Source organism: Canis lupus, chromosome 7 (assembly GCF_048164855.1).
Source record: "Canis lupus baileyi chromosome 7, mCanLup2.hap1, whole genome shotgun sequence".
Classification (NCBI taxonomy): domain Eukaryota; kingdom Metazoa; phylum Chordata; class Mammalia; order Carnivora; family Canidae; genus Canis; species Canis lupus.
In genome coordinates, this window is record NC_132844.1 from 64,612,502 (window position 1) to 64,636,792 (window position 24,291).

A 24,291-nucleotide genomic window follows, 5' to 3' on the forward strand; every position below is an offset into this window, starting at 1 on the left:
AGCAGGTAGGTGCTATCATTCAGGGTTTAGAACCCTGAGGTTCACCTGGCTTCCCTCAGATGTCAGCTCTGGTTCAGCAAACAGTAGCTATGAGGCATGTTTAGGATTGTTATGGGATTGGAAGAGATCTCCTAGTCCCTTCCAATCCTAAAATTCTATTAACCCCCCAAATGTCAGGCTTTTATAATGAGAGTGCTAGTTAATGATGTTGCCCTGAAGACAAATACATAGGCCAGAGGTTGTAGATGATTTTTACCGTAACAAAAGATAAAAGGACAAAAAGTAACCATCCCCTTGCTTCAGCAAAATTCTTGGGAAAATCTTGGTTTGTACTAGTGTGTAAGTTGTCATTGATATCTACTATGACATACTGACATGGCTTGTTGAGACACTGAGGAGAAAACAGAAAAACTAACGCAAGTTGGCATCCAATTGGCATCAAGCTCCAGACTGAGTTAAACATTTGGAGAATAAGGATACTGCATGGTTCAATCTACTATAGAGGTGTGAGGCCCAAAAAAGCACATTCAACCTCTGCACCAGCAGCACCTGTGAATCATACCTAATGCCAAATGGTAAAGCATAGCTATCAAATTACGAGGTTTTGCAAGGTGGTCTATACCCACTTGAAGTCAGGCTCATAATTCACAGTCCACACTTATGACACAGACACACACGCAAACTAGAATCAATCATGTGTACATAGTGCTATGGAAAGGTGTACCTGTGGGAACCAGAGGCCAAATAAATTCTTCAAGAACCCTGAGAAGACAATCTTAAACAATATGTGAACATGTGTATCAATGACTGATGGGAAAATCCAGTGGAGCACAAAGGTTTTCTTGGGAGGCTAATCCATGCACTGTCAAAAGCTGAGCCATTGAACAAATATTATAGGGTCATGGGTAGAGAAAGCTTGACCATTTTAATAATCAAACCTAATTGCCACATGGTTGAACTCATCAACTGCTACAAGAAATTATTGTGAAGGGGGCTGAAAATATTACTCCATGGTGATGGACTCAGCCTCTTCAAGTAAGACTGACAAAATACCAGGCCACCATGAGGCAAAGGAGCAATGCTATAAATAGCATTATCTTAGGCACAGACTGGAGTGCACACAAGTCCTGTCACATGTCATTGTGGCAGTGTGGACCTTGAAGTCACTTAGGCCTGAGGAACAATCATCAGAGGCATGATGGCAAACACATATCAGACAGTATTGGATGCCATATTACATTATAAGAATACAAAACAAATTGTCATATATGAAAATGTTTTTTCATATATTTTATAGCCTAGGTGATTTTGACGATACATCTCTGTGATGAAACTATGGCCTCATTGCAAACTGCATTGTGTTTTACTTAAACGTGTATTTTTTTTTAATTAAAGAAACCCATTTGCTTAAATATCTTGTGCCAAAGAAAGAAGCTTCATCAAAGGGGACTAGGTTAAAAGATATAAAACCCATTGGGCAGCCTGGGTGGCTCAGCAGTTTAGTTCCGCCTTCAGCCCAGGGGGTGATCCTGGAGACCTGGGATTGAGTCCTACATCAGGCTCCCTGCAGGGAGCCTGCTTCTCCCTCTGCCTGTGTCTCTGCCTCTCTCTCTCTCTTTCTGTGTCTCTCATGAATAAATAAAATCTTTTTTAAAAAAGATATAAAACCCAGGAGATATAGTCATGCTGAGAAATCAATTATTGATGTCAAATAATGACCAGAGATGCTTTCAACTGGAAAGCACTTTATCTGCTTACACACTGCCTGTGAACATGCATGAAGTTGCTGTAACCTTTATGTTTTCCAGATTTGGTCAGGTAGTATGGAACAGAAAGTTATTTGTCTCTTGTGTCAAAAGAAGGAAAAGGAAGCAGAAAAGTGATTAGCATGCAGAGAAAGTTGGCCTCCATTCTTCTAGGCTACAAATGGAAAGCTGTCATAGATAAGGATGTATGTCTGTATGCTTGTATGTAAAGGTAGCATGCTTGAATAAGTCCAGGGCTTTCCAAGACATGGAGAGCCATTAGCGAAAGAATCAAAGTTTAAGCTGAAAACAGAAATGAAGAAAAGAGAAAGGATTAGTATTATTAACAAATAAAGACAAGAAAACTGAAACGTATGTCTGTATTTGTATTTCTTTAAATGTTCTGGTTTGTAACATTTCTTAACAAATAGTAACAATGAAAGATTAGTTCATATTAATACTTTGCTGTGTTAAGTCATATTTCTAATGGGAAAAAAAGCAATCATTGAAGTACAAGACTTAGCTTGTCTGCATCTGTGGAAAGCCAAGGATCAACCAACCCCTCTCTCTTGGTTTCCGAATTATCTAAAATGCACTCAATAACCTCACATCTTTTTAAAAAATCACTGATCTTTACCCCTCTCCTGAACTCCCAAGTCAGCCAACACACCTCTCTACCTGGATGTCCTACTAACACTAGCTGACAATTTTAGTAGGAAAGGAAGGGAGGAAACTTTCCTCCCAACCTGTTCCTCTGCCAGTGCTCCCTGTCTTATACCAGGCCTTCAAACTCAACCATTGTCAAAGATTCCCCCATTTAATCGCTCCATCAAATCTGTCTCTTCCTCTTCACCTGGTTGAGGTCCCAGGCTCTCTCCCTTGGACTTGGTAAGAGTCTCATTGCTCTGGACCTCCATAGTTTAGTCTATCCCCTACCTTCTCCTGGGATTATCTTCTGATTTCTGTGGACTTCTAATTGCCTTATGATGTGGCCTAACCTCCCCCAGAAGACTCTGAACTCAAACCTCACTGCCCCCCACCTATGCTCCCTCTTCCTGAGCTCTGGCCACACTGCTGTCCTTCTTTCCCCATGCTGTGTCTTTGCTCAGGTCTCTGGCTGGAATGCCCTTTTCTCAAGTCCCTGAAAATCCTATGCTGTGCTTCCTGTACAAAGCTCTTCGGGAGCCCTGCTTTGGCAGGATTCATCTCTCTGTACTACTGTGGCACTTAGTTCTCACCTGGATGGAGCACTTATCACATTATGTTAACGTTGCTGATGGGCCTGTCTTACCAATCAGATTATGAGCTACTTTAGGGGATGAATTGGGTCTCAAATCTCTCTCTATTGAAAGCACCTAGCAGAGGGGCTGGCAAATGGAAGATGGTTAGACAATCCTAATTAAGTTAAGTGTTATTTCTTCAGTCCCTCAAGCCAGGAATTACCTGGTGACAACTCACTCAAATTGAGGGCTGGTAAGGAGGAAAGAGAGACTTGTAAGTAGATTCACAAAGTCTGAGAACCATAATAGAAGTGTTTCCTCCCTAAATTCAATGGAAGTTCTGGGAGAAAAATAGATAAGTGAAATCTGGGAACTGTCCTTTATAAATCTAAAGCCTATTGAAGTAATAGTATCTATGTATAGTTTTGTAAGATAATATACAGAGAACAATTACAGATATATCATTTTAAAAGATTATTTATACAAAGAAAACTGCAAAAATTTTAAGTGTCTATACACTTACTTGATGAATTTTCACCAAGAGAAGAGCCATGTAACTAACATCTAAATCAAGAAATGGAACATTCGTAGACCTTCAGGTCATGGATCTGTTTTGCCTGTTTTATATGGAATCATATGTTATACATACATCACATATAGATTAAGATGTATGCAGTAAAACACATTGTAATGTGTTCTGTTTCACTTCCTTCACTTAATATTATTTCATGAGATTCAACCATATTGTGTGATTGGCAATAATGCTTCCTAAATTTGTATGTGTGAATACTTCTTAGATTGTATTAATGCAGCCATAAATGAAAGAGGAGAAGTAACAGCCAGCACTACAGAAATACAAGCAAATGGAAGAGAATATTATGAAAAATTGTATGCCAACAAATTGGACAGCCTAGAAGAAATGGCTAAATTCCTAGAAACATATAAACTACCAAAACTGAAACAAGAAGAAATAAAAAATTTGAACAGACAGATAATCAGCAAAAAAACTGAGTCAGTAACCAAAAACACCTCCCAACAAATAAAAGTCCAGGACCAGATGGCTTCACAGGCAAATTCTACCAGACATTTAAAGAAGAGTAAATACCTGTTTTTCTCAAACTATACCAAAAAATACAAAAGAAAGGAAAACTTCCAGATTTATTATTTTAGGCCAGCATTACTCCAATACCAAAACCAGATAAAGACACCATGGAAAAAGAGAGCTATAGGCCAATATCTCTGATGAACATAGATGCAAAAAATCCTCAATAAAATACTAGCAAACCTAAGCCAACGATACGTTTAAAAAAAATCATTCACCACAATCAAGTGGGATTTATTTTGGGGTTACAAAAGTGATTCAATATTCACAAATCAATCAATATGATATATCCCATTAGTAAAAGAAAAGAATAATACGATCTTTTCAATAGATGCAGAAAAAGCATTTGACAAAGTACAACATCCATTCATGATAAAAACCCTCAACAAAGTAGGTTTAGAGGGAACATATGTTAACATAATAAAGGCCATCTATGAAAAACCCACAGTTAATATCATCCTCATTTGGGGAAAACTGAGAGCTTTTCCTCTACAGTCAAAAATAAGACAGGGATGTCCGCTCTCACCACTTTTATTCAATATAGCACTGGAAGTCCTAGCCACAGCAGTCAGATAACAAAAAGAAATAAAAGCCATCCAAATCACCAAGGAAAAAGTCAAACTTTCACTATTTGCAGATGACATGATACTCATATAGAAAACCCTAAAGACTCCACTAAAAAACTGCTAGAACTCATGCATGAAGTCAGTAAAATTGTAAGATACAAAATCAACGTACAGAAACATGTTGCATTTCTATATACCAATAACAACACAGCAGAAAGAAAATAAGGAATCTATCCCATTTACAATTGCACCTAAAATAATAAGATACCTAGGAATAAACCTAACCAAAGAAGTGAAAGACTTGTACCCTGGAAACTATAAAACATTGATGAAAGAAATTGAAGGTGACACAAAAATTTGGAAAGACATTCCAGGATCATGGATTGGAAGAACAAATATTGTTAAAATATCTATGCTCCTCGAAGAAATCTACACATTTAATGCTACCCTTATAAAGATACTAGCAGCATTTTTCATAGAACTAGAAAAAACAATCCTAAAATTTGCATGGAACCACAAAAGACCCTAAATAGCCAAAACTATCTTGAAAAAGAAAAGCAAAGCTAGAGGCATCACAATTTCAGACTTCAAGTTATATTAAAAGCTGTAGTGATCAAGACAGTATAGTACTGGTGCAAAAATAGGTACATAGATAAATAGATCAGAATAGGAAACCCAGAAATGAATCCACAATTATATGGTCATTTAATCTTCAATAAAGCAGGAAAGAATATTCAATGGTAAAAAGACCATCTCTTCTACAAATTGTATTGGGAAAACCTGGACAGCAACATACAAAGAATGAAACTGTACCACTTTCTTATACCATACACAAAAACACGTTCAAAATGGATTAAAGGCCCAAATATGAAACATGAGACCATAAAAATCCTAGAAGAGAACATAGCCAGTGACCTCTTTGACATTGGCCATAGCAACTTCTTTCTAGTTGTGTCTCCTGAGAAAGGGGAACAAAAGCAAAAATAAACTATTATAACTACATTAAAATAAAAAAGTTTTGTGGTCTGCAAAACTAAAAGTCAACCTAAAGAATGGGAGAAGATATTTGCAAATGACATATCTTATAAAGGTTTAGTATCCAAAATATAAAAATAATTTATAAAACTCAACACCCAAAAGATAAATAATCCAATTAAGAAATTGGTCAAAGATATGAATAGACATTTTTCTAAAGAAGACATACAGAGGCCAACAGCCACATGAAAAGATGCTCAGTGTCACTCATCATCAGGGACATACAAATCAAAACTATGCTAAGATGCCACCTCACATGCCACTTCAGATGCCACTTCAACAACACAGGAAACTACCAACGTTGGCAAAGATATGCTGAAAGGGGAACCCTCTTGCACTGTTGGTGGGAATGCAAACTGGTGCAGCCACTCTGGAAAACAGAAAGGAGGTTTCTCAGAAAGTTAAAAATAGAACTACTCTATGATCCTGCAATGGCACCACCACTCAAATAATACAAAAATACTAATTCAAAGGGATACATGTACCCCGATGTTTACAGCAGCATTATCTACAACAGCCAAAGTATGGAAACAGCCCAAATGTCCACCAATTGATGAATAGATAAAGAAGAGGTGTTATACACATACACACATGCGCACGCACACACACACAACGAAATATTACTCAGCCATAAAAGAAATGAAATCTTACCATTTGTAATGACGTGGATGGAGCTAGTATTATTATGCTAAGTGAAATAGAGAAAGACAAATGCCATCTGATTCCATTCATATGTGGAATTTTAAAAAATATTTTACTTATTCATTCATGAGAGACAGAGAGAGAGGCAGAGACACAGGCAGAGGGAGAAGCAGGCTCCTCGCAGGGAACCCGATGCGAGACTTAATGCCTGCACCTGGGATCACTCCCTGAGCTGAGGGCAGATGCCCAACTGCTGAGTCACCCAGGTGCCCCCATATGTGGAATTTAGGAAAGAAAATGAACAAGCAAAGGGAAAAATACACACACACACACACACACACACAGAGAGAGAGAGAGAGAGAGAGAGAGAGAGAAAGGCAAACCAAGAAACATACTCTTAACTATAGAGAACAAACTGATGGCTACCAGAGGGAAGGTGGGTGAGGGAATGGATGAAATAAGTGATGGAAGTTAAGGAGTGCATTTGTTGTGATGAGTATTGGGGTGATGCATGGAAACGAATCACTATATTGTACATCTGAAACTAATATTACACTGTATGTTAACTAACAGGAATTTTAATAAAATCTTTAAAAGAAAGAATTACTTGAAGTAAAACTATTGTAGTAAAACAAGAAGTTGTCATGTTTCAGAACTTTATGAACTCTATGAACTCCACATTTTATAAATCTGAAACACTGACCATGGTAGTTTTTATGAGCTTACCAAATTGTATATAGTTTATTATTATGTCACTAGACATCTGGTCAGTAACCAAGTAAACATTTCTAGAGTGAAGGAAGAAATACAGCAGAATCACAAAGTACTTTTTCAGGGGGAAAAGAACTGAGGAGCGGGTGGGGACAGACTCTACACATTCACTCAATAAAACTTCCGCCACATGATCATTTTCGAAATCAGTCTAATTTTCTGAAATCTAGAAACAATTTCTGCATATTTTGATGCTTCATGTTTGTCATTTTCACGAAAATTTAAAACTAAGATAAGATACGAACAAAACTTTATTATTTCACATGTCCTAAACACAGGCTTGCTGAGGTAGATGAGAAGAACAATGAAAGGTTTGCCTACGTTATTGTGCACGCAATGGTAGAACAAATTCCAGATTGAATTTGTAAACAAATACAGAAGGATCATCTGTAGTTTCCAACTTCTGAAAACATGTGTCCAGCACTTAGCAAGCTGTACCTCTATACTGTTGTATATAATATGTATTTATCACACAGTGCTACTACACAACTACCCTCATCCTCCAACACTGCCCGCTCTCCCATGAGCACATACCTTGAGGATTAAAGAAACCAGTCATCCAAAATACGTTGGGCCTCCCTTCAAATATCCAAGTAGAAAACTGAGCATTTCTCTCCAGAAGTTCAGTAAACCAGAAGCCCAGTGTGGATGAATCCCAGGACACTCTTTTCCAGATCTGAGGTATGCGAGCATCATACATGTTGTCCAGGGCATCTCTCAAATTCTGAAAAAGAGAAGTTAAAATATAAGAATGAGAAAAACCAACAAAAGAGGGAAATGATAAATGATATCACAGCTCACCTCACTCATAATGATTGTTCCTTCAATGGCCAATTTTAGGTCACTCAGGCTACTGCGAAGTATTGAGATGACTTTTTGCATTCTGTCAATTTCTTGTCTAAGAAATATGTTCATTGAATTAAGATGTCCCATCTTTATCAAACGAGCTTTCACCTTGAAAAAAATACAAGAAAGGAATTTTTAAAAATCATCTGTCACTTCTCTTCCAATGACCTCTCCTTTCTCTATTCTTTTTCTTCCTCTGGATATACCTCTACTAGCCCAAATGGATTCTAAAATATCTCTTGCAGAACCAAACTTGACATTAAATTCCTTATTTTCCAGGCCTCAAAAACTACTGTTCAATTAAAATGGTTTTTATTTCCTACTGATTGTACTTAGTTGATAATTGGAAATGTACTTTAAAAAGCTGAAACAAAATTGTACCTTTTTCCCTTTCAAAATGATTAAGTGCTAAGTGTCAGTTAAATATTCTCTTGCAATCCAACCTTTGTAAGAGTACAGTTTGGTATGTTTTTTTTCATAATGCTTACAGAGTCGTTATTAGAAATGTCACAGAAAGTTAATATGGCCAAAATCTTTACAGAGCAGTTACCAATGAATGATTGGTTGCATTTCCTAAGATCATTGTTGCCTTGGCTAGGGTGACTAAAAGAGCCTCTCCTAATCTAATCAATGAAAATATTTGACTTTGCAGGAGAGCCATTAAGCACCTGTTATTTGTTCCTTTTGGTATATCATTTATTGATCATTTTGAAGAGATCAATATAAAAGCATCTGGTTCTGGGAATAATAAAATGTAACAATTATTGGAAAACAAGCCAATATATATATATACACATTTGAATTTAGTGACCCATACCCAAGAAAAGATTGACTATGAATATTGGCAAGAACTTACACAGAGATCTGAACTTTCTGCTAGTCTCAATTGAAGAGATGCCGGTATAGGAGGGGTAAGGATAGCCATATGAAGTGAGAGAGAATTTAGAGAAATGTACCAGTCCATAGAGTCACCAGAAAGTCAGTCAACTGTAGGATTCTCAGCTGGAGATGCCCATGGCCCCTTCTGGAGTCATGGAATGTTAGAGATGATGGGTTTCAGGCTCATGTGGATTATCTTCCTCATTTTATAGAACATGTTTGCTAGTGTGATGCTGAAGTGTCCCACTCAGCAGTGGACACCTCTGCTTTCCTGCAGCTGGGCCACTTCTAATGAGTGAGGAATGAAGAGGGGAAGCACAAACTCAGGGAAGCCGTGATATAAAACCTGACAGCTGGGTGGGAATATCTGGGCAGGTAGAGCAATGATATTGAAACCCCAGTCAAACATGCTGGTGGAGGTTCATAAACCCAGTCACTATCCCAAACTTCACGCATTCTCCTAAATTCCTGATTCTGGAACTTACATTTTTGCAGGCTCTACTGCCTCGTTCTCCTCTCGAACCCTTCAGCCTCCAATGGCTGAATAGCATAAATATCACCCCCTTTAAATCATGACTACTCTATCGAAATTCACACTGAAGGAAAAAGGAAATTATGGAAATACCTTTGCAACCCCTACAAGTGGGAAATTAACCCCAGGCATATTGGCTACAATGTCACATCAATAGACCAGGTACCTTTTAGTATATTGACAGCCCCAAACAAATCACCTTGCCCTACTTACAGTTTGAAATGAGAAACTTATTTTGCAATAGAGACTTGCTTAGGGAAAACTTAAACTCTTGAAAATCTAATCTTAGTACTCATTTTATTTTGAAGATGGTTATTGTTCCAGCCTAAAATTATCTTTGTATTAATAGGATGAAAGATCTGCTGCAGTCTTACATAGGATTTTCATTATGTTTCTGGGACCAGGTAGTCTCTTCTTGAGAGATGTGGCTCTGTTTTTACCATGGAAGTCAATAGTATAATTATATTTCAATTTACAAAATTCACTTTACAGCCACATTTTCAAGAACACATATCTCTCTTCTATAAAATAAAGGACACTAAAAGGTAAGTGATCTTAGAAGAATAAGCCATTTTAGATGCCTCAGTACAAACTCCTTCCCATTTAGCAAACCACTTAGTGACATCCCTCACATTCAGTCCCTGCTAGGATATTGGCAGAACAGAGAATTTGGGGAAGTGGCCCTGACCAAGTCTGGATGGCTCAAATTATCCCAAGATCCTGCCCATCCCGCCTCCAGTAATACCAACCTTGTGGTCAGTCTAGTCATCACAGTGACTAGTGAGTTTTATCTCACTTTCACATGCTAGTTTTTAAAATCTTTGAAGGCAGGTTTTTATGCCTCCTCTGTCTCCTGAAGATCACTTACAATGAACATTGAAAGTATGTACTTACATTGTGTTCCCATCTAAAAATTTATTTACTCCCTTTACTGTAACTATCTCTATGTGAATAGTTGATTTTAGTATATTGGCCAAATGTCTCAGTACCCATTTACATAACAGAAACAAGAACTGTTTTAAGAGGCAAGAAAATTTGTCCCTTTTTTTGTTGTTGTTTTGTTTTGTTTTTTGTCGTTTTGTTTTTTTGGTGTTGGAGGTACTCATTTCAGTGGGTGGTAGCCTGTAACTCAAGCAGCCTACGGGCTCCTAGCTGACGAGTTCATATTTCCCAGATGTGAGGATGCAAGACAGGGTAGACACAAGACAGTTGTTACAGCAGCACCAGGGCATTAGCCTGTCCCTTCTTGGTTAAAGAGCTAAACTTGACTTAGCCACATCCAGGACTCTCCGACCATTGGCAATGAGGAGTGGAGGCTGAGAACAGGAGAGAAGAGCCCTGTCTTCTTGCATGTAGAAGGAGGCCAAGTTGGAGGACCTTTCTCAGAACTTTCAAGTGCCAGAAATTTTACCACAATTAAATATTTTTTTAGATCAGTAGTTTTCAAAGTGTGACCTGGGACCCCTGCAGGCCCTGAGATCCTCTCAGGGAGTCTACAGAGTTCAACTTTTTCATAGTAATACTAAGACACCATTTGACTTTTTAACTCTTCTGCTCTCAGGAGCGTACAGTGAAGTTTCCCAGAGCTACATGACTTGTTGGTATCACAACAGATTGAATACAGAAGCAGATATGAAAATCTACCTGCCTTCTATTAAACAAGACATTAAAGAGCTTTGTAAAAATGTAAAACAATCCTACTATTCTCAAATGAATTTTTTTGTCTTGGAAAACATACTTATTTTTTAATTAAAATGTTGTTTATGTTAACATGTAGGGTTTATTACTGTTATTTTATAATAAAATGATATACATTTTTGAAATGTCTCAGTTTAAATTCCTAATATAATAAATATCAGTAGTTACAACCCACATAAATAAAAGCTACTTGGGGTCCTCAGTCATTTTGTAAAGGAGTCTTGAGGTAAAAAAAAAAAAAAGAATGATTTAAGTTAATAAGCAAACAATTAGGAGGTTCAAGAAGTAGAACACTATTGCCATCCACACTGGGAGTGAATTCATTTAAATGGCTTGCTTTTCTGGCTGGAAGGACTGAGAGACTAGAAGGGTTGGGGAGGGGGGCGGGAAGCAGAAGACAAAAACAAGGGGTAAGTTTAAAGAATGGACAAAGCAGGCTTTGGGGAGAGAGGTTTCCAGCCTAGGAGGGTAAGATGTCTAGGGAGCCAAAGGCAAAGGAATCCAGAGATGGGGGAAAGGTAGAGAACAGGTGATTAAAAGAGAACATGGAGAAAGAGGAGGAGGCAGCGAGCAGAGAAAGGTGTCAAGAAAAGCGCAGATCATAGTTTGCAAGATGCTTGAGAAGGGGCAAGGAAGAGAAGACCACGAGGTTAAAAGAGTTCCAAAGGAAGCAGGAATGAGCAGAGAGGGGAGGGACTGAAACCTATCATCCCAGGACCAAGTTAGGCGTTGTGGAACATGAGGCTAGCCCTGTACACACCAGGGGGAGGAGGGTGCAGCTTACCTCGTGAGGAATGTAATCAGGAGGCAGTTTGCTCAGCATATCTTCAGATAATCTATAAACGATGGCTTCCCGGGTCTCTCCCACACCCCCTCCACTCTCTTTGGGTTGAATGTTGGTAATTGTTTCAAGAACAGCAGAAGCAGTGTTACTCTGATACCTGATAAAAGAGTGAACTGTTCAGAATGTAGCAGGGAAATGTAGGTGTTCAGAGATAATGATCAAAGCTAAAATGAACTGATAAGATCACTTAAAGCCAGACAGAAGAGGAGTGTGGGTGGGGGGGAAGGAAACTTTACCACCAACCTCCAGGAATGAAAAAACTAGAGATCCATCTACTGCCTCCTAACAAGACATCAAGAACGTCACCGAAAATGAAAGGCTCTCTATCTTTAGGGAAAGAGATTCCATGAATGTCATTGGTAATCCAAAGCAGTACTATCCAGTTTTGCTCGGCACTAACCTACAAACCTCATGCTGGATAACAAACACATCTCCTATTTATTCTCCCTCAGTTATAGACTGGTCATAAGACTCTATAATTACATGACAATTTGTTAGATCAAAGAGGATCACTCATATTTCCTCTGTGAATTACACGTTATTAAAATTTCTTCAGTATTTTCTGTTTTGTTTTCTCATTTTCCCATTTTTGTTTTATGATTTCCAAAGTAATCTATTGGCATCCCTCTGCTCTACCTAAATGCAGCCACCCATCTTTAAAATCCATGTATCTGGGATCCCTGGGTGGCGCAGTGGTTTAGCGCCTGCCTTTGGCCCAGGGCGCGATCCCTGAGACCCGGGATCGAATCCCACGTCGGGCTCCCGATGCATGGAGCCTGCTTCTCCCTCTGCCTATGTCTCTGCCTCTCTCTCTCTCTATCTCTCTCTGTGACTATCATAAGTAAATAAATAAAAAAATTTAAAAAAAAATCCATGTATCCATAGTGATTGATGATGACATTTAGAGCTAAAATGACCCGGCAGCTCTGGATTTTGTCTTAACATTTGCATATTCCCATTGATCTCTGAACCTCTTTCTCAAAGGGTCAAGTGCTCCTTCTCAGACATCTGCTGGAACACCACTTCTTTAAAACACTCTCTTCACGAGGAAGCTTGAGATGGATAGATTCCGTTAACTTTCCCCTATTAAATACAGTCCCTGGTAACTGCCTCCTTGCAGACAGCCTCTCCTCTGCTGTCCTGCCTGCTGCATCATCAATCACGGTGGTCTGAAGTCTTCACCTGGTGTAAAAGGAGCCCTACAGACTGAAATATTTGGGGAGAGCTGTTTTTGTTGTTAAGATTCTGCTGTTGGGGCACCTGGGTGGCTCAGTTGGTTAAGCGTCTGTCTTCTGCTTAAATCGTGATCCCAGAGTTCTGGGATGGAGTCCAGGGTCAGGCTTCCTCTTCCTCTGTCCCTCCCCTGCTCATGCTCTCTCTGTCTCACTCTCTCTCAAATAAATAAATAAATAATAAATAAATAAATAAATAAATAAATAAATAAATAAATATTCTGCTGTCTACTATTTGTACTAGTTCTTGGTAAAACGATTTTATATACTCCTATAGACATAACATTTCAGTCCCAGTTAGGAATAAAAAAAGAGCATTTTCATAGATTTATTGGGGGGTAATTGACATACAATAAGCTTTTCATTTTAGCCAGTGTAAAATTTGATAGATTGTGACACCAATAAAACCATCACCACAACCAAGAAAATGAATATATCTGACATCCTCTGAAAGTTTCCCTGTGCCCTTTGTGATTCATCTCTCCATGCCAACACCTCACTGTCCTTAAGGCAACTGACCACAAGTCCGTTTTCTGTCAACATATACTAGCTTGCATTTTTTTTTTGAGTTTTATACAAATAGAGTCATATGGTATGTCTTTGGATTCTTTTCCTCAGCATAATTATTTTGAAAATCATAGATGTTATATATATTAATAGTTTATTTCTTTTTATTGCTGAGTAGTATTATTTGGGTATATACATCTGTCCATTTACCTTTTGATTAACTTTTGAATTGTTCCTGGTTTGAATATAAATAAAAGTTCTATAGTCGTTTATGGTTTAAAAAAAAATCCATGTATCCAATAAAGATTTCCAATGTACCAGGCACTGAGCTAGGTGCTATAATATGGTGGTAAACAGATCCCTGCCTTGGTGCCTCTCTCTATCTACTGGAAGAGGGGTGCATTTGTCAATACCATTGTAACACATGCTGTGGAGTAAAAGAACAAGATGCTTTAAAAGAGAGTAGTCTGTCTGCCTCTCTCTCTTTTGTTCTCACTCTCTAGAGCTCTTCTGGGTCAACCAGATGCTTTGAGAGGCACAGTTTTTGTCTTGAAGTGGCTGGGTGTGGACACATAGATGGTGTGTGTGCATGAGTGTGAGAGTCAGTCAGATACTAAAATCCCCTACTATTATTGTACTGTACTATTATTGTACTATTGTTGTATTGCTGTCAATTTCTCCCTTTTGGTCTGTTAGTATTTGCTTTCTATTTTTAAGTGATCCCTATGCTAGGTGCACAAATATTTACAAATGTTGTATCTTCTTGGTGAATTGACCTCTTTATCATTTAATGACTAACCTTGTCTTTTATTAGTCTTTGTTTAAAAATCTATTTTGTCTGATATAACTACCCAAGTTTTCTTTCAGCTTCTATTTGCAAAAAAACATCATTTTTCATTCCATCACTTTTAGTCTGTGCATGTTCTTACATTTGAAGTGAGTCTCTTGGAGGCAGCACAGGTCTGTTTTGTTTTGTGTGTTTTTTAAATGCATTCCGTCACTCTATGTCTTTTGATTAGAGAATTTAGCCCATTTACATTTGAAGTAATTATTACTAGTCATGTGCTTATTCCTATTTTGTTAATTGTTTTCTGGTTGTTCTTTAGTTCTTTTCTGTTCCTTTTCTCCTGTTCTTCCCTTTTGCTTTAATGACTTTCTGTAGTGTTATGCTTAGATTCCTTTCCTATTATCTTTTGTGTATCTACTATAGACTTTTGTTTTGTTACCCTGAAGCTCACATATAACAGCTTATTAATATAACAGTCTATTTTAAGTTGACAGCAAATATGTAAATAGGCATTTTCACAGGAAGACTGAGGTTGTGTTTTAGTCCACTATGGTTGCCATGCCTTGGGGGTAGCAGCCTATCAAGAACTGTCTCTCCAATTGTTTCAGTTCTGTGGGGTCCAGAAATGCAAGCCCCCCAGCCACCAATGCTGGGCATGCAAGGGACATCCTCTGCATGGGCTGCATGTGTCTGCTGGCTTTAGCAGGGCTATGGAGGAAAATGGGGCTGGGGTGTGCCTACCAGCTTTATCAGGGTCACAGGAACCACTGGGGTTGGGACACTCCCACCAGCACTAGTAAGGCAGAGGGGAGAATCCATAACTAATGCCAATCCGTGTCTCCATCCCTAGCAAGAGACCCAAGAGGTCCCTGCCCCTCTAGGAGATGCCTTAAGTTTAACAAATGAATCTCCTTCATATATGGTCTAAGTGCTTTTCAAACCGCTGCTTTTGCTTTGAGTCCCAGGGGTGAGTGATTCTGCACATAAGCCCTGTAACAGCAGGATCTTAATTCCCTACAGCCCTTTGGGTCTCCTGGATATAAGGCACATTGGTTTTCAAAGTCAGACATTTTGGGGGCTTGTCTTTCTGGTACAGATCCCAAGAGCTGGAGTTCCTGATGTGGAGCATGATCTCCTTGCTTCCCAAGGAGAAGCTCTGTATTTATGATATTCCTCCCAATTATGTGTCACTGTGCAGTGGTGAGGTTTTGGGTGAGATGATATCTCTGCCTCTCCTACCCATCTTGGGGGGCAGGTGCCTCTTCGAATCACTATTTTTGTATTGTTTGGGCAAATACTTGTAGTGCAATTGCTGGGTAAGTAAGTTCTATTTTTAAGTTTTTGAGGAACCTCCATGCTGTTTTCCAGGGTGGCTGAACCAGTTTGCATTCCCATCAACAGTGCAAGAGGGTTCCCCTTTCTCTGTATCCTTGTCAACATTTGTTGTTTCCTGAGTTAATTTTGGCCATTCTGACACATTCTGGTCAATGAGGTGGTATCTCATTGTGGCTTTGATTTGTATTTCCCTGATGCTGAGTGATGCTGAGCATTTTACAAAAGGAGGGCAAAATAAGGCATTGAAGAGAATGCTAAAGGATAATTATTGTGATGGAAAGTCTGAGGTATAGAAAAGAATAGGTCAATGCATGGGCACATCTAAATAAGCATTATGCTATAAAACAATAATTATATTGTAATTGTGGGTTTATGAAAAACAGATAAAATTAAAATACTGAAATGCCAGGAGGGGAGTGCTGTAGTTAAAATTATCCAAGAGTTTTTGATTAAGAGGAGGGTAAAGATATTAATTTTACATTTAATTAAAAGTGGATGTTAAAATTTCTAAAGAAAAAATAAAAAGAAGTAGTACATAACTAGCACAGGGGTAAAAATAGAATGAAAAATATTCATTCAGCAAGAAGTCAAAGACAGGGAAGATATAGCAAAATATAGAAATGATGGTGCAAAAAGAACAACATTTTATATTTTACACACGTTATACTTTTGTATTTATTTAACATTTAATAAATCAGTTTTTAAAAAAATAACAAATGTCCAAAGATGTGCAAGATTATTTTTTTTAATTTATTTTTATTGGTGTTCAATTTACCAACATACAGAATAACCCCCAGTGCCCATCACCCATTCACTCCCACCCCCCCGCCCTCCTCCCCTTCTACCACCCCTAGTTCGTTTCCCAGAGTTAGCAGTCTTTACGTTCTGTCTCCCTTTCTGATATTTCCTACACATTTCTTCTCCCTTCCCTTATATTCCCTTTCACTATTATTTATATTTCCCAAATGAATGAGAACATATAATGTTTGTCCTTCTCCGATTGACTAACTTCACTCAGCATAATACCCTCCAGTTCCATCCACGTTGAAGCAAATGGTGGGTATTTGTCGTTTCTAATGGCTGAGGAATATTCCATTGTATACATAAACCACATCTTCTTTATCCATTCATCTTTCGATGGACACCGAGGCTCCTTCCACAGTTTGGCTATTGTGGACATTGCTGCTAGAAACATCGGGTGCAGGTGTCCCGGCGTTTCATTGCATCTGTATCTTTGGGGTAAATCCCCAACAGTGCAATTGCTGGGTCGTAGGGCAGGTCTATTTTTAACTCTTTGAGGAACCTCCACACAGTTTTCCAGAGTGGCTGCACCAGTTCACATTCCCACCAACAGTGTATGAGGGTTCCCTTTTCTCCGCATCCTCTCCAACATTTGTGGTTTCCTGCCTTGTTAATTTTCCCCATTCTCACTGGTGTGAGGTGGTATCTCATTGTGGTTTTGATTTGTATTTCCCTGATGGCAAGTGATGCAGAGCATTTTCTCATGTGCATGTTGGCCATGTGTATGTCTTCCTCTGTGAGATTTCTCTTCATGTCTTTTGCCCATTTCATGATTGGATTGTTTGTTTCTTTGGTGTTGAGTTTAATAAGTTCTTTATAGATCTTGGAAACTAGCCCTTTATCTGATATGTCATTTGCAAATATCTTCTCCCGTTCTGTAGGTTGTCTTTTAGTTTTGTTGACTGTATCCTTTGCTGTGCAAAAGCTTCTTATCTTGATGAAGTCCCAATAGTTCATTTTTGCTTTTGTTTCTTTTGCCTTCATGGATGCATCTTGCAAGAAGTTACTGTGGCCAAGTTCAAAAAGGGTGTTGCCTGTGTTCTCCTCTAGGATTTTGATGGAATCTTGTCTCACATTTAGATCTTTCATCCATTTTGAGTTTATCTTTGTGTATGGTGAAAGAGAGTGGTCTAGTTTCATTCTTCTGCATGTGGATGTCCAATTTTCCCAGCACCATTTATTGAAGAGACTGTCTTTCTTCCAATGGATAGTCTTTCCTCCTTTATCGAATATTAGTTGACCATATAGTGGTATTTGTAATAGAAAATCCTGGTAAATAACAAATCCTGGTAAAACTCTATATATACAGCCAGGAAAAATGTGATGTAGCTCTGGATGCTTGGTAAAGTGAGGTTATTGAATTGAGATTACTGAATGAAATAGCATGGTAATTCTGTTTTATGGCTGTGTAATACTCCATTGTATACATATGCCTCATCTTCTTTAATCCATTCATCCATCATGGTCATTTAAGTTGCTTCTATATCTTGGCTATTGTAAATAATGCTGCAATTAGCATTATTACTCAGCCACAAAAAAGAATGAGATCTTGCCATTTATGACAACCTGGATGGACCTGGAGGGCATTATGCTAAGTGAAATAAGTCAGACAGAGAAAGACAAATGCCATCTTTCACTTACACGTGGAATCTAAAAAGCAAAACAAATGAATAAACAAAAAAAAAAAAAGCAGAAACAGACCCATAAAAACAGAGAACAAACTAAGTGGTTGTCAGAGGCGAGGAGGGGGGCAAGGATGGGCAAATAGGTGAAAGAGAGTGGGGGATACAGGCTTCCAGTTATGGAATAAAGTCACAGGAATGAAAGATACAGCATGTGAATATAGTCAATAGGATTTTAATAGTGTTGTATTGTGACAAATTATAGCTACACTTGTAAGGATGGCAAAATGTATATATAGAGTTGTCAAATCACCATGTTGTACACCTGAAACTAATGTAACACTCTGCGTCAATTATACTTCAATTAAAAAAATAGCATGTTACAGAAACCTTACCAGGGTGTGATTACAATTTTTATTGTAAATATTGTGCACATAAGCATAGAAAAAAATCTAGAAGGGTCTATTAAGAATGAGATTTTTATATGATGAGCATTTGCTGTGATTATTACTTTCTGCTTTCTATTTTCTGTATTGTTTGTTTTTCTCAATGAGAAAGTACAAATTTTTTTTATAATAAAGAGTATTATGACTATTTTCATTTTGAAAAGAGAGAAAAAATAAGCCCCCACATGCAAAGCCCACCAAGGACTCAACAGAGATGAATCACTGACAAACGTTTGAGGTTCATTGAAATGCATCTTAGAAATTCCTAGTAATCTTCGTGCCCCACCAGAAAGGCTCCTTTCCACCTCCCTAATAGCATACGGAAAGAATTACACCTTTTTCTTTTTCATCTATAGCATTGAATTGTGCAAACTGTCTCACTAACTAACAGAATCCTAAGGAACTACTGCTAAAATTATCCAGGCTTCTTTGCTTATGGAAAAGCCACATTTTGCGTCCACAGAGGGAATTCTATTCAGCTAGCCTTTAATTCATTTAGGAACCAGATGAAGAATGGAGGAGATGCTCTGTCGTCAGCATTTTCATTTGGTTGGCAGGTAGAATTTGGTTGTATCTGGACCCAAACATACGTATCCAAAGAATCGCATCCTTTCCAAACGTCATGGCTAAGGTAAATGCATCAGCCACTATGCGCTGTAAGCTGGTTTTTCAGGTGGATACAGTGATTACGAGGATCTTGTGTCAAACCCTAGTACATGTTTGTAACCCAGCCAGTTGGAGTACTGACTCCACATTACTTTTAAATATATGAATTTCACAGTAAGGGCCAATATGGTAAAAGCTGATTTCTAATAAAATTAAATGAAAATGGATTTTGTATGGAGCACTTGGGTGGCTCAGTCATTAAGCGTCCAATTCTTGATTTCAGCTCAGCTCATGCATGATCTAAGGATACTGAGATCGAACCCTGCATCAGCCTCTGCACTCAGCATGGAGTCTGCTTTTAAGTCCCTCTGCTCCTCCCTCCTCCTGCTCTCTCTAAAATAAATAAAAAGTAAATAAATGAATAAAGTCTTTAAAAAAAAGAAAATTGATTTTGTATAATTGTATAGAGAATTTTAAATTTATTTTTTATTATTTTTTGGTGAGCAATTTCTATGTAGATTGTTGGAGTTTTAGTATATCCCCAAAGAGGGACGGCTGGGTGGCTCAGCGGTTGAGCGTTTGCCTTTGGCTCAGGGTGTGATCCCGGAGTCCCAGAATTGAGTCCCACATCAGGCTTCCTGCATGGAGCCTGCTTCTCCCTCTGCCTATGTCCCTGCCTCTCTCTCTTTGTGTCTCTCATGAAAAAATAAAATCTTTAAAAAAATTTTTTAAAAAGAATATCCCCAAAGACATTTATTTTTAAAGTTGAAAGATGAACACATCAAGCACACACAAAACTGAACATATACACAGGTAATAAAACATTCTAGTAAAATGGAACAAAAGGCCCTTGTGACTCATTCCTGAATTTTGAAGTATGGTGCTATCCCAGTTTTTAAAAGTCATATAAAGTCTAAGAATAATACAGATAACTCTAAGGAGGAAAAGCAGGAAAATAGCTGATGCAACAACCAAAATGAAGTCATCAAAAGTCAAGGAGCCACATATTATATACAATTCTCAGACAGGTACATTTCTGTGATTTCTATTACTCCATGATCTCATTCTAGCATCAGATACAGTGAGGGGAGACTGCTACAGTAGGTGTCACTATCACAGTCCTCTTGCTGAGGACTGTGAACAACCAGGCAAGTCTGGGTAGTGTGAAACCTCTAACTTTATCCTAATCTCTACATATCCACATTTCTGCTGACTCCTAGGGCTCTCTGTTTCCCAAATCAAACAATTCCAACACCTGATTCACTGTTTCCATTCTCTCTTTGCCCTGATCTGTCCCATCTTCTTGAACATCAATGCCTTCACCCAGCCGCTAATCTACAAACTTCAGAGATAGTCTCCTCTTGATGCCACTCTCCAGCTCTTCTTGGTTTCCAAGACCTATTTCCAAATCACTGCTAGCCTCTATCTAGAAAATTCCAGCATTTTCATGGTGCCCCAAGCCAGTCTCTGTATGTGCATCAGCCTCATGGGTAGGCTGCTCGTCTCTTGAAGTCCCTCCCCACCATGCTCTAGGCACACTGGATTTAGCTCCTCGCACGCAGCACACGCTTTCACATCTTCATGCCCCGCCTTGGACTGTTCCTTCACGTACGTACCCTAATCTATGCCTTTTATTTTCACTGTGCCAGAGCATTTTATTTTAATATTTTTTCAATTGCATATATTTAAGGTGTACAACTTGGTGACTCAATATATGTATATACACTTACTGCTCATTATCTTCCTCTTTCCTTGCATTGTCCTTCTTATCTTTGGTGTTGTTGCCCCTTCCTCCCTACCCCTTTTCTTACCTGGAACTCCTGCACGTCCATTAAGGCATAGCTCAGAGATGACCTCTCTCACTAGCTTACTTTAAATTCCTAAGCTGGAATTTATTGCTTCTTCATCTTTGTTTTCCTAGCAGTGTGTGTGTGTGTGTGTGTGTGTGTGTGTGTGTGTGTTCTATATAATCCTGATTTTAGGATCCATCATATTGTATTACATAACTATTTGCCACTCATTCATTTTCCCTAATACATTATGAACTCCAAGGGCAAGGATGGTGTCTTGCTAATCTCTGTATCCCGAGTTGGCTAGAGAGTAAGTTCTCAATAAATGTTTGTTTGTTGAATTCAGGCCAGTTGGTTTGAATTTTATTAAACTTCAAATATAAAGGAGAGCAATTCTCCAGTAATTATTTGTTTCTTCTTATAGTAAAAGTATAGTAAATTACTGTTATCACTATTTGCTTCCTTCATGGCACCTTTCCCCATACAAAGGGAAATATATATAAATTTAGGTGCTCCTCAGAACACAGGAGAATCAGAAAGACATCATTTGAAAGTAAAGAAAACCTGCATTTATTATGATATTTAAGCACAGATCTTTAAAGTTTAAAGAGAAGAAAATCACAGTAAATCTCCATTCACACCAAGAAAATCAGAGATCATTCTTCCTACCTGCTCTAACTACAAATAAAAAAAGGGAAAGATCCCATGTCTGGGGCACTCAGGAGCTCTTGGCTCACCCCCAGCTCATTGCCTCTTTGGAAACATGCTCTGTACATGGGGCTGGGTGCCAACAGTGCACAGCACTGTGAACATGACCATTCTGTTCTTGGCTGGCACTAGCCGCATTCACCAGTGCTCCAGGGAGGGGTAAATGGACATGCTGCTGCTGCTAGATCTCACCTAAGAAATCATTGTCTTGGTGGGTGATTTTATTTTTTTTATGAGGTGATCTGAGAATAATCCTCAGGACATGGATGTGGGGAAGAAGCCCTGAAAAGCTGACCCATTTTGTATAAGATCTGCACAAGCTCTCTGGATCATCTCCCCGCCACACATTTTATTAGGTGCAGAATGCCAGGGCTATACAACTCACATTTCCTTATCCACTATGTGATTTTTATGTTTGCAAGGTAGGAAAGGCAGAAGCAAAGGTATGTTTGCAAAGGTAGGAAAGGCAGAAGCCTAGTTAGCTAGCTATTATGGAGAACTGCAAATATCTCTATATGCCTCAAAAGCCTTTCAGGCTTTCAGGAAAACAGTCCCCATAAATGCTCTGAGTTGAAGGAGAACTATAATACTTCATGAGCTTTGGTCCCGAGTTACTTCTAGAAGAAAATTTCTCTTTTGAGTAAATATAGGAAGAAGCTCCTATTGGTCTTTTAGCTTGGTGGTTTGGGGCAGCTGTCCAGGTCACCTCTGCTGAGTGGTAGAGTCAAGGTCATGGGTAATAAAAATGCAGGACAAATAAAAAACAGAACTGTCTACAAAGAAACAACCATCTAATGAGATATTAGTGCACTATCACATCCAAATCAGCCTAGATTTACATACGTCTTTGCACATGAAATAACAACGAGCATACATTTTTAATAAAAATCTGAAACTCAAATTTCAGCTAATACTAAAAGAAATACAATTAAATTCATCCTGCATAGAAATGAATATAAAAGTTGTAATAGGGCATTTGATAAATTTCAGAAGGTAGAAAAATATGCATAACCGTTAATGAGAAAAAGAGTGAAAATAAATAACTGTTTTTGACATTGAGATAGTTGAATTTGCAGAGTCCTTGGTACCTTATAAATCTAGATAATAAAATGTGAATAAACTATGCATTTTTATGGTATCTAAGCTCTTGGGAGAGATTTTACTTATTTTAAAGCATTTATTCAGCTGTATTTCCCACTCACCTTTTCAGGGATTCTGCATTCTTAAGGAAGAGAAAGACCTATCGTCCCCTTTCGCAAATCTCCCTCTCCTCTCAAATTTATGGATGCTAGGTTCAGAGCACAGATGCTATAAGCAAGGACATAGAGTTCTCCACCATGGCCTAACCATAGGCCAGAAGCCTATCCGGAAGAGTGCTGTTGAACAGGGTGCACATCAGATAAATTAAGAAGGATTCTTCTAGCTGGGGACATTCACACAGATTTCTCACTGATTCTTACAGAGTCCACCCCCTCTAATGGATTCAAGGGTACAAATCTCTGTACAAATATACTGAAACTTCTCACCTGGGCTCCAATCCATGTCTTTCTCCCCACTCAGATACATCCCTCCGTCTTTCCCAATTCAACACACCTGAACAGAACTCTGCAACCTCCCTCTCAAATGCCCTTCTGTTCCAAATTCTACCATCCCAGCTTCCAGACCAGAAATGTCAGGGGAAGCTTTGATTCCTTCTATCATCTCACACAGAACTTGAAAAGTCACTTCTTGCTGGAATGGGAGGGGTGTTGTTGGGAGGGGGTGGGGTTGGTTTTAGCTGAGAAGCTTTATCTGCTATTGCTTACTGCCTCCTGGTGGCTGATGGGGGAACAGCGAGGGGTTGGAGTGCAGCCCTCCAGGAAGGCGGCCTGGAATGCCTAGCATTCCAGTCATCAAATATTTCAGAGCCAAGAAAAAGAAGACTCAAACCTAGGGCAAAGCTCACCCAGAGACTAAGAAAATGACCACATGCAGAGTTGCACAACAGAGCCTGCTTGCCTGAGCAGGAACCAAACATGGACCAAGATCCCCAGGAGGAGGAGAGGAGGAGTGGGTGGGAAAGACCCAAGGACAGACCAGGTGGGGAAGTTAAGAATGAAGAGAGATCAGAGGAGGAGGACTGCAGGTCTTACAAGTCAGCTAGTTGTCTGACAGATTGGAGGCAGAGTTCCAGCACCTTCTACTTGATCTCACTTGGTGTGATGAGAGATTACAAGATCCTGACACTCTATTTTGGGAAAAAATAGCTGTGGCATCTAATCTATAGCATGCTGGCCAGTGATGACATAGAAACCTTTGGATAGAGTGGTGAAGAGAGCTGCCAAAAGACACAGAAGGCTCGCTGTGCTCTCTACTCCTTAGGTGGCAGCAACAAATGGATGAAAACTACACAATACTCTCAGCCATTGCTCTATACTCACTAAATCTCACAGGTCCCCTTTGGGACATGTCCTACAGCTTTGCTCTACCCTCTCCATTCTGGCATCATCCCTGATTTTGGCCTGCATCAAACCACATCTGGATTGATCCACAGGGCCTCCAAGATGGTCTTAGTCCAAACAGTCTCCAGATGAAGGG

General features: G+C 38.8%; 1 protein-coding gene across 2 annotated transcripts in view; it reads right to left on the reverse strand.

Annotated features, from left to right (window-relative positions):
* The window catches only part of DNAH8 (dynein axonemal heavy chain 8), a 364,549-nt gene that overhangs the window by 14,736 nt on the left and 325,522 nt on the right, over nucleotides 1-24,291 (reverse strand). For both annotated transcript variants that reach the window (XM_072833179.1, XM_072833178.1), the window contains 3 exons: nucleotides 11,821-11,977; nucleotides 7,883-8,035; nucleotides 7,616-7,805 (listed from right to left, as the gene is read on the reverse strand). In XM_072833179.1, coding sequence (XP_072689280.1) covers nucleotides 7,616-7,805; nucleotides 7,883-8,035; nucleotides 11,821-11,977 — 500 coding nt within the window. The remainder of the gene's footprint in view (nucleotides 1-7,615; nucleotides 7,806-7,882; nucleotides 8,036-11,820; nucleotides 11,978-24,291) is intronic.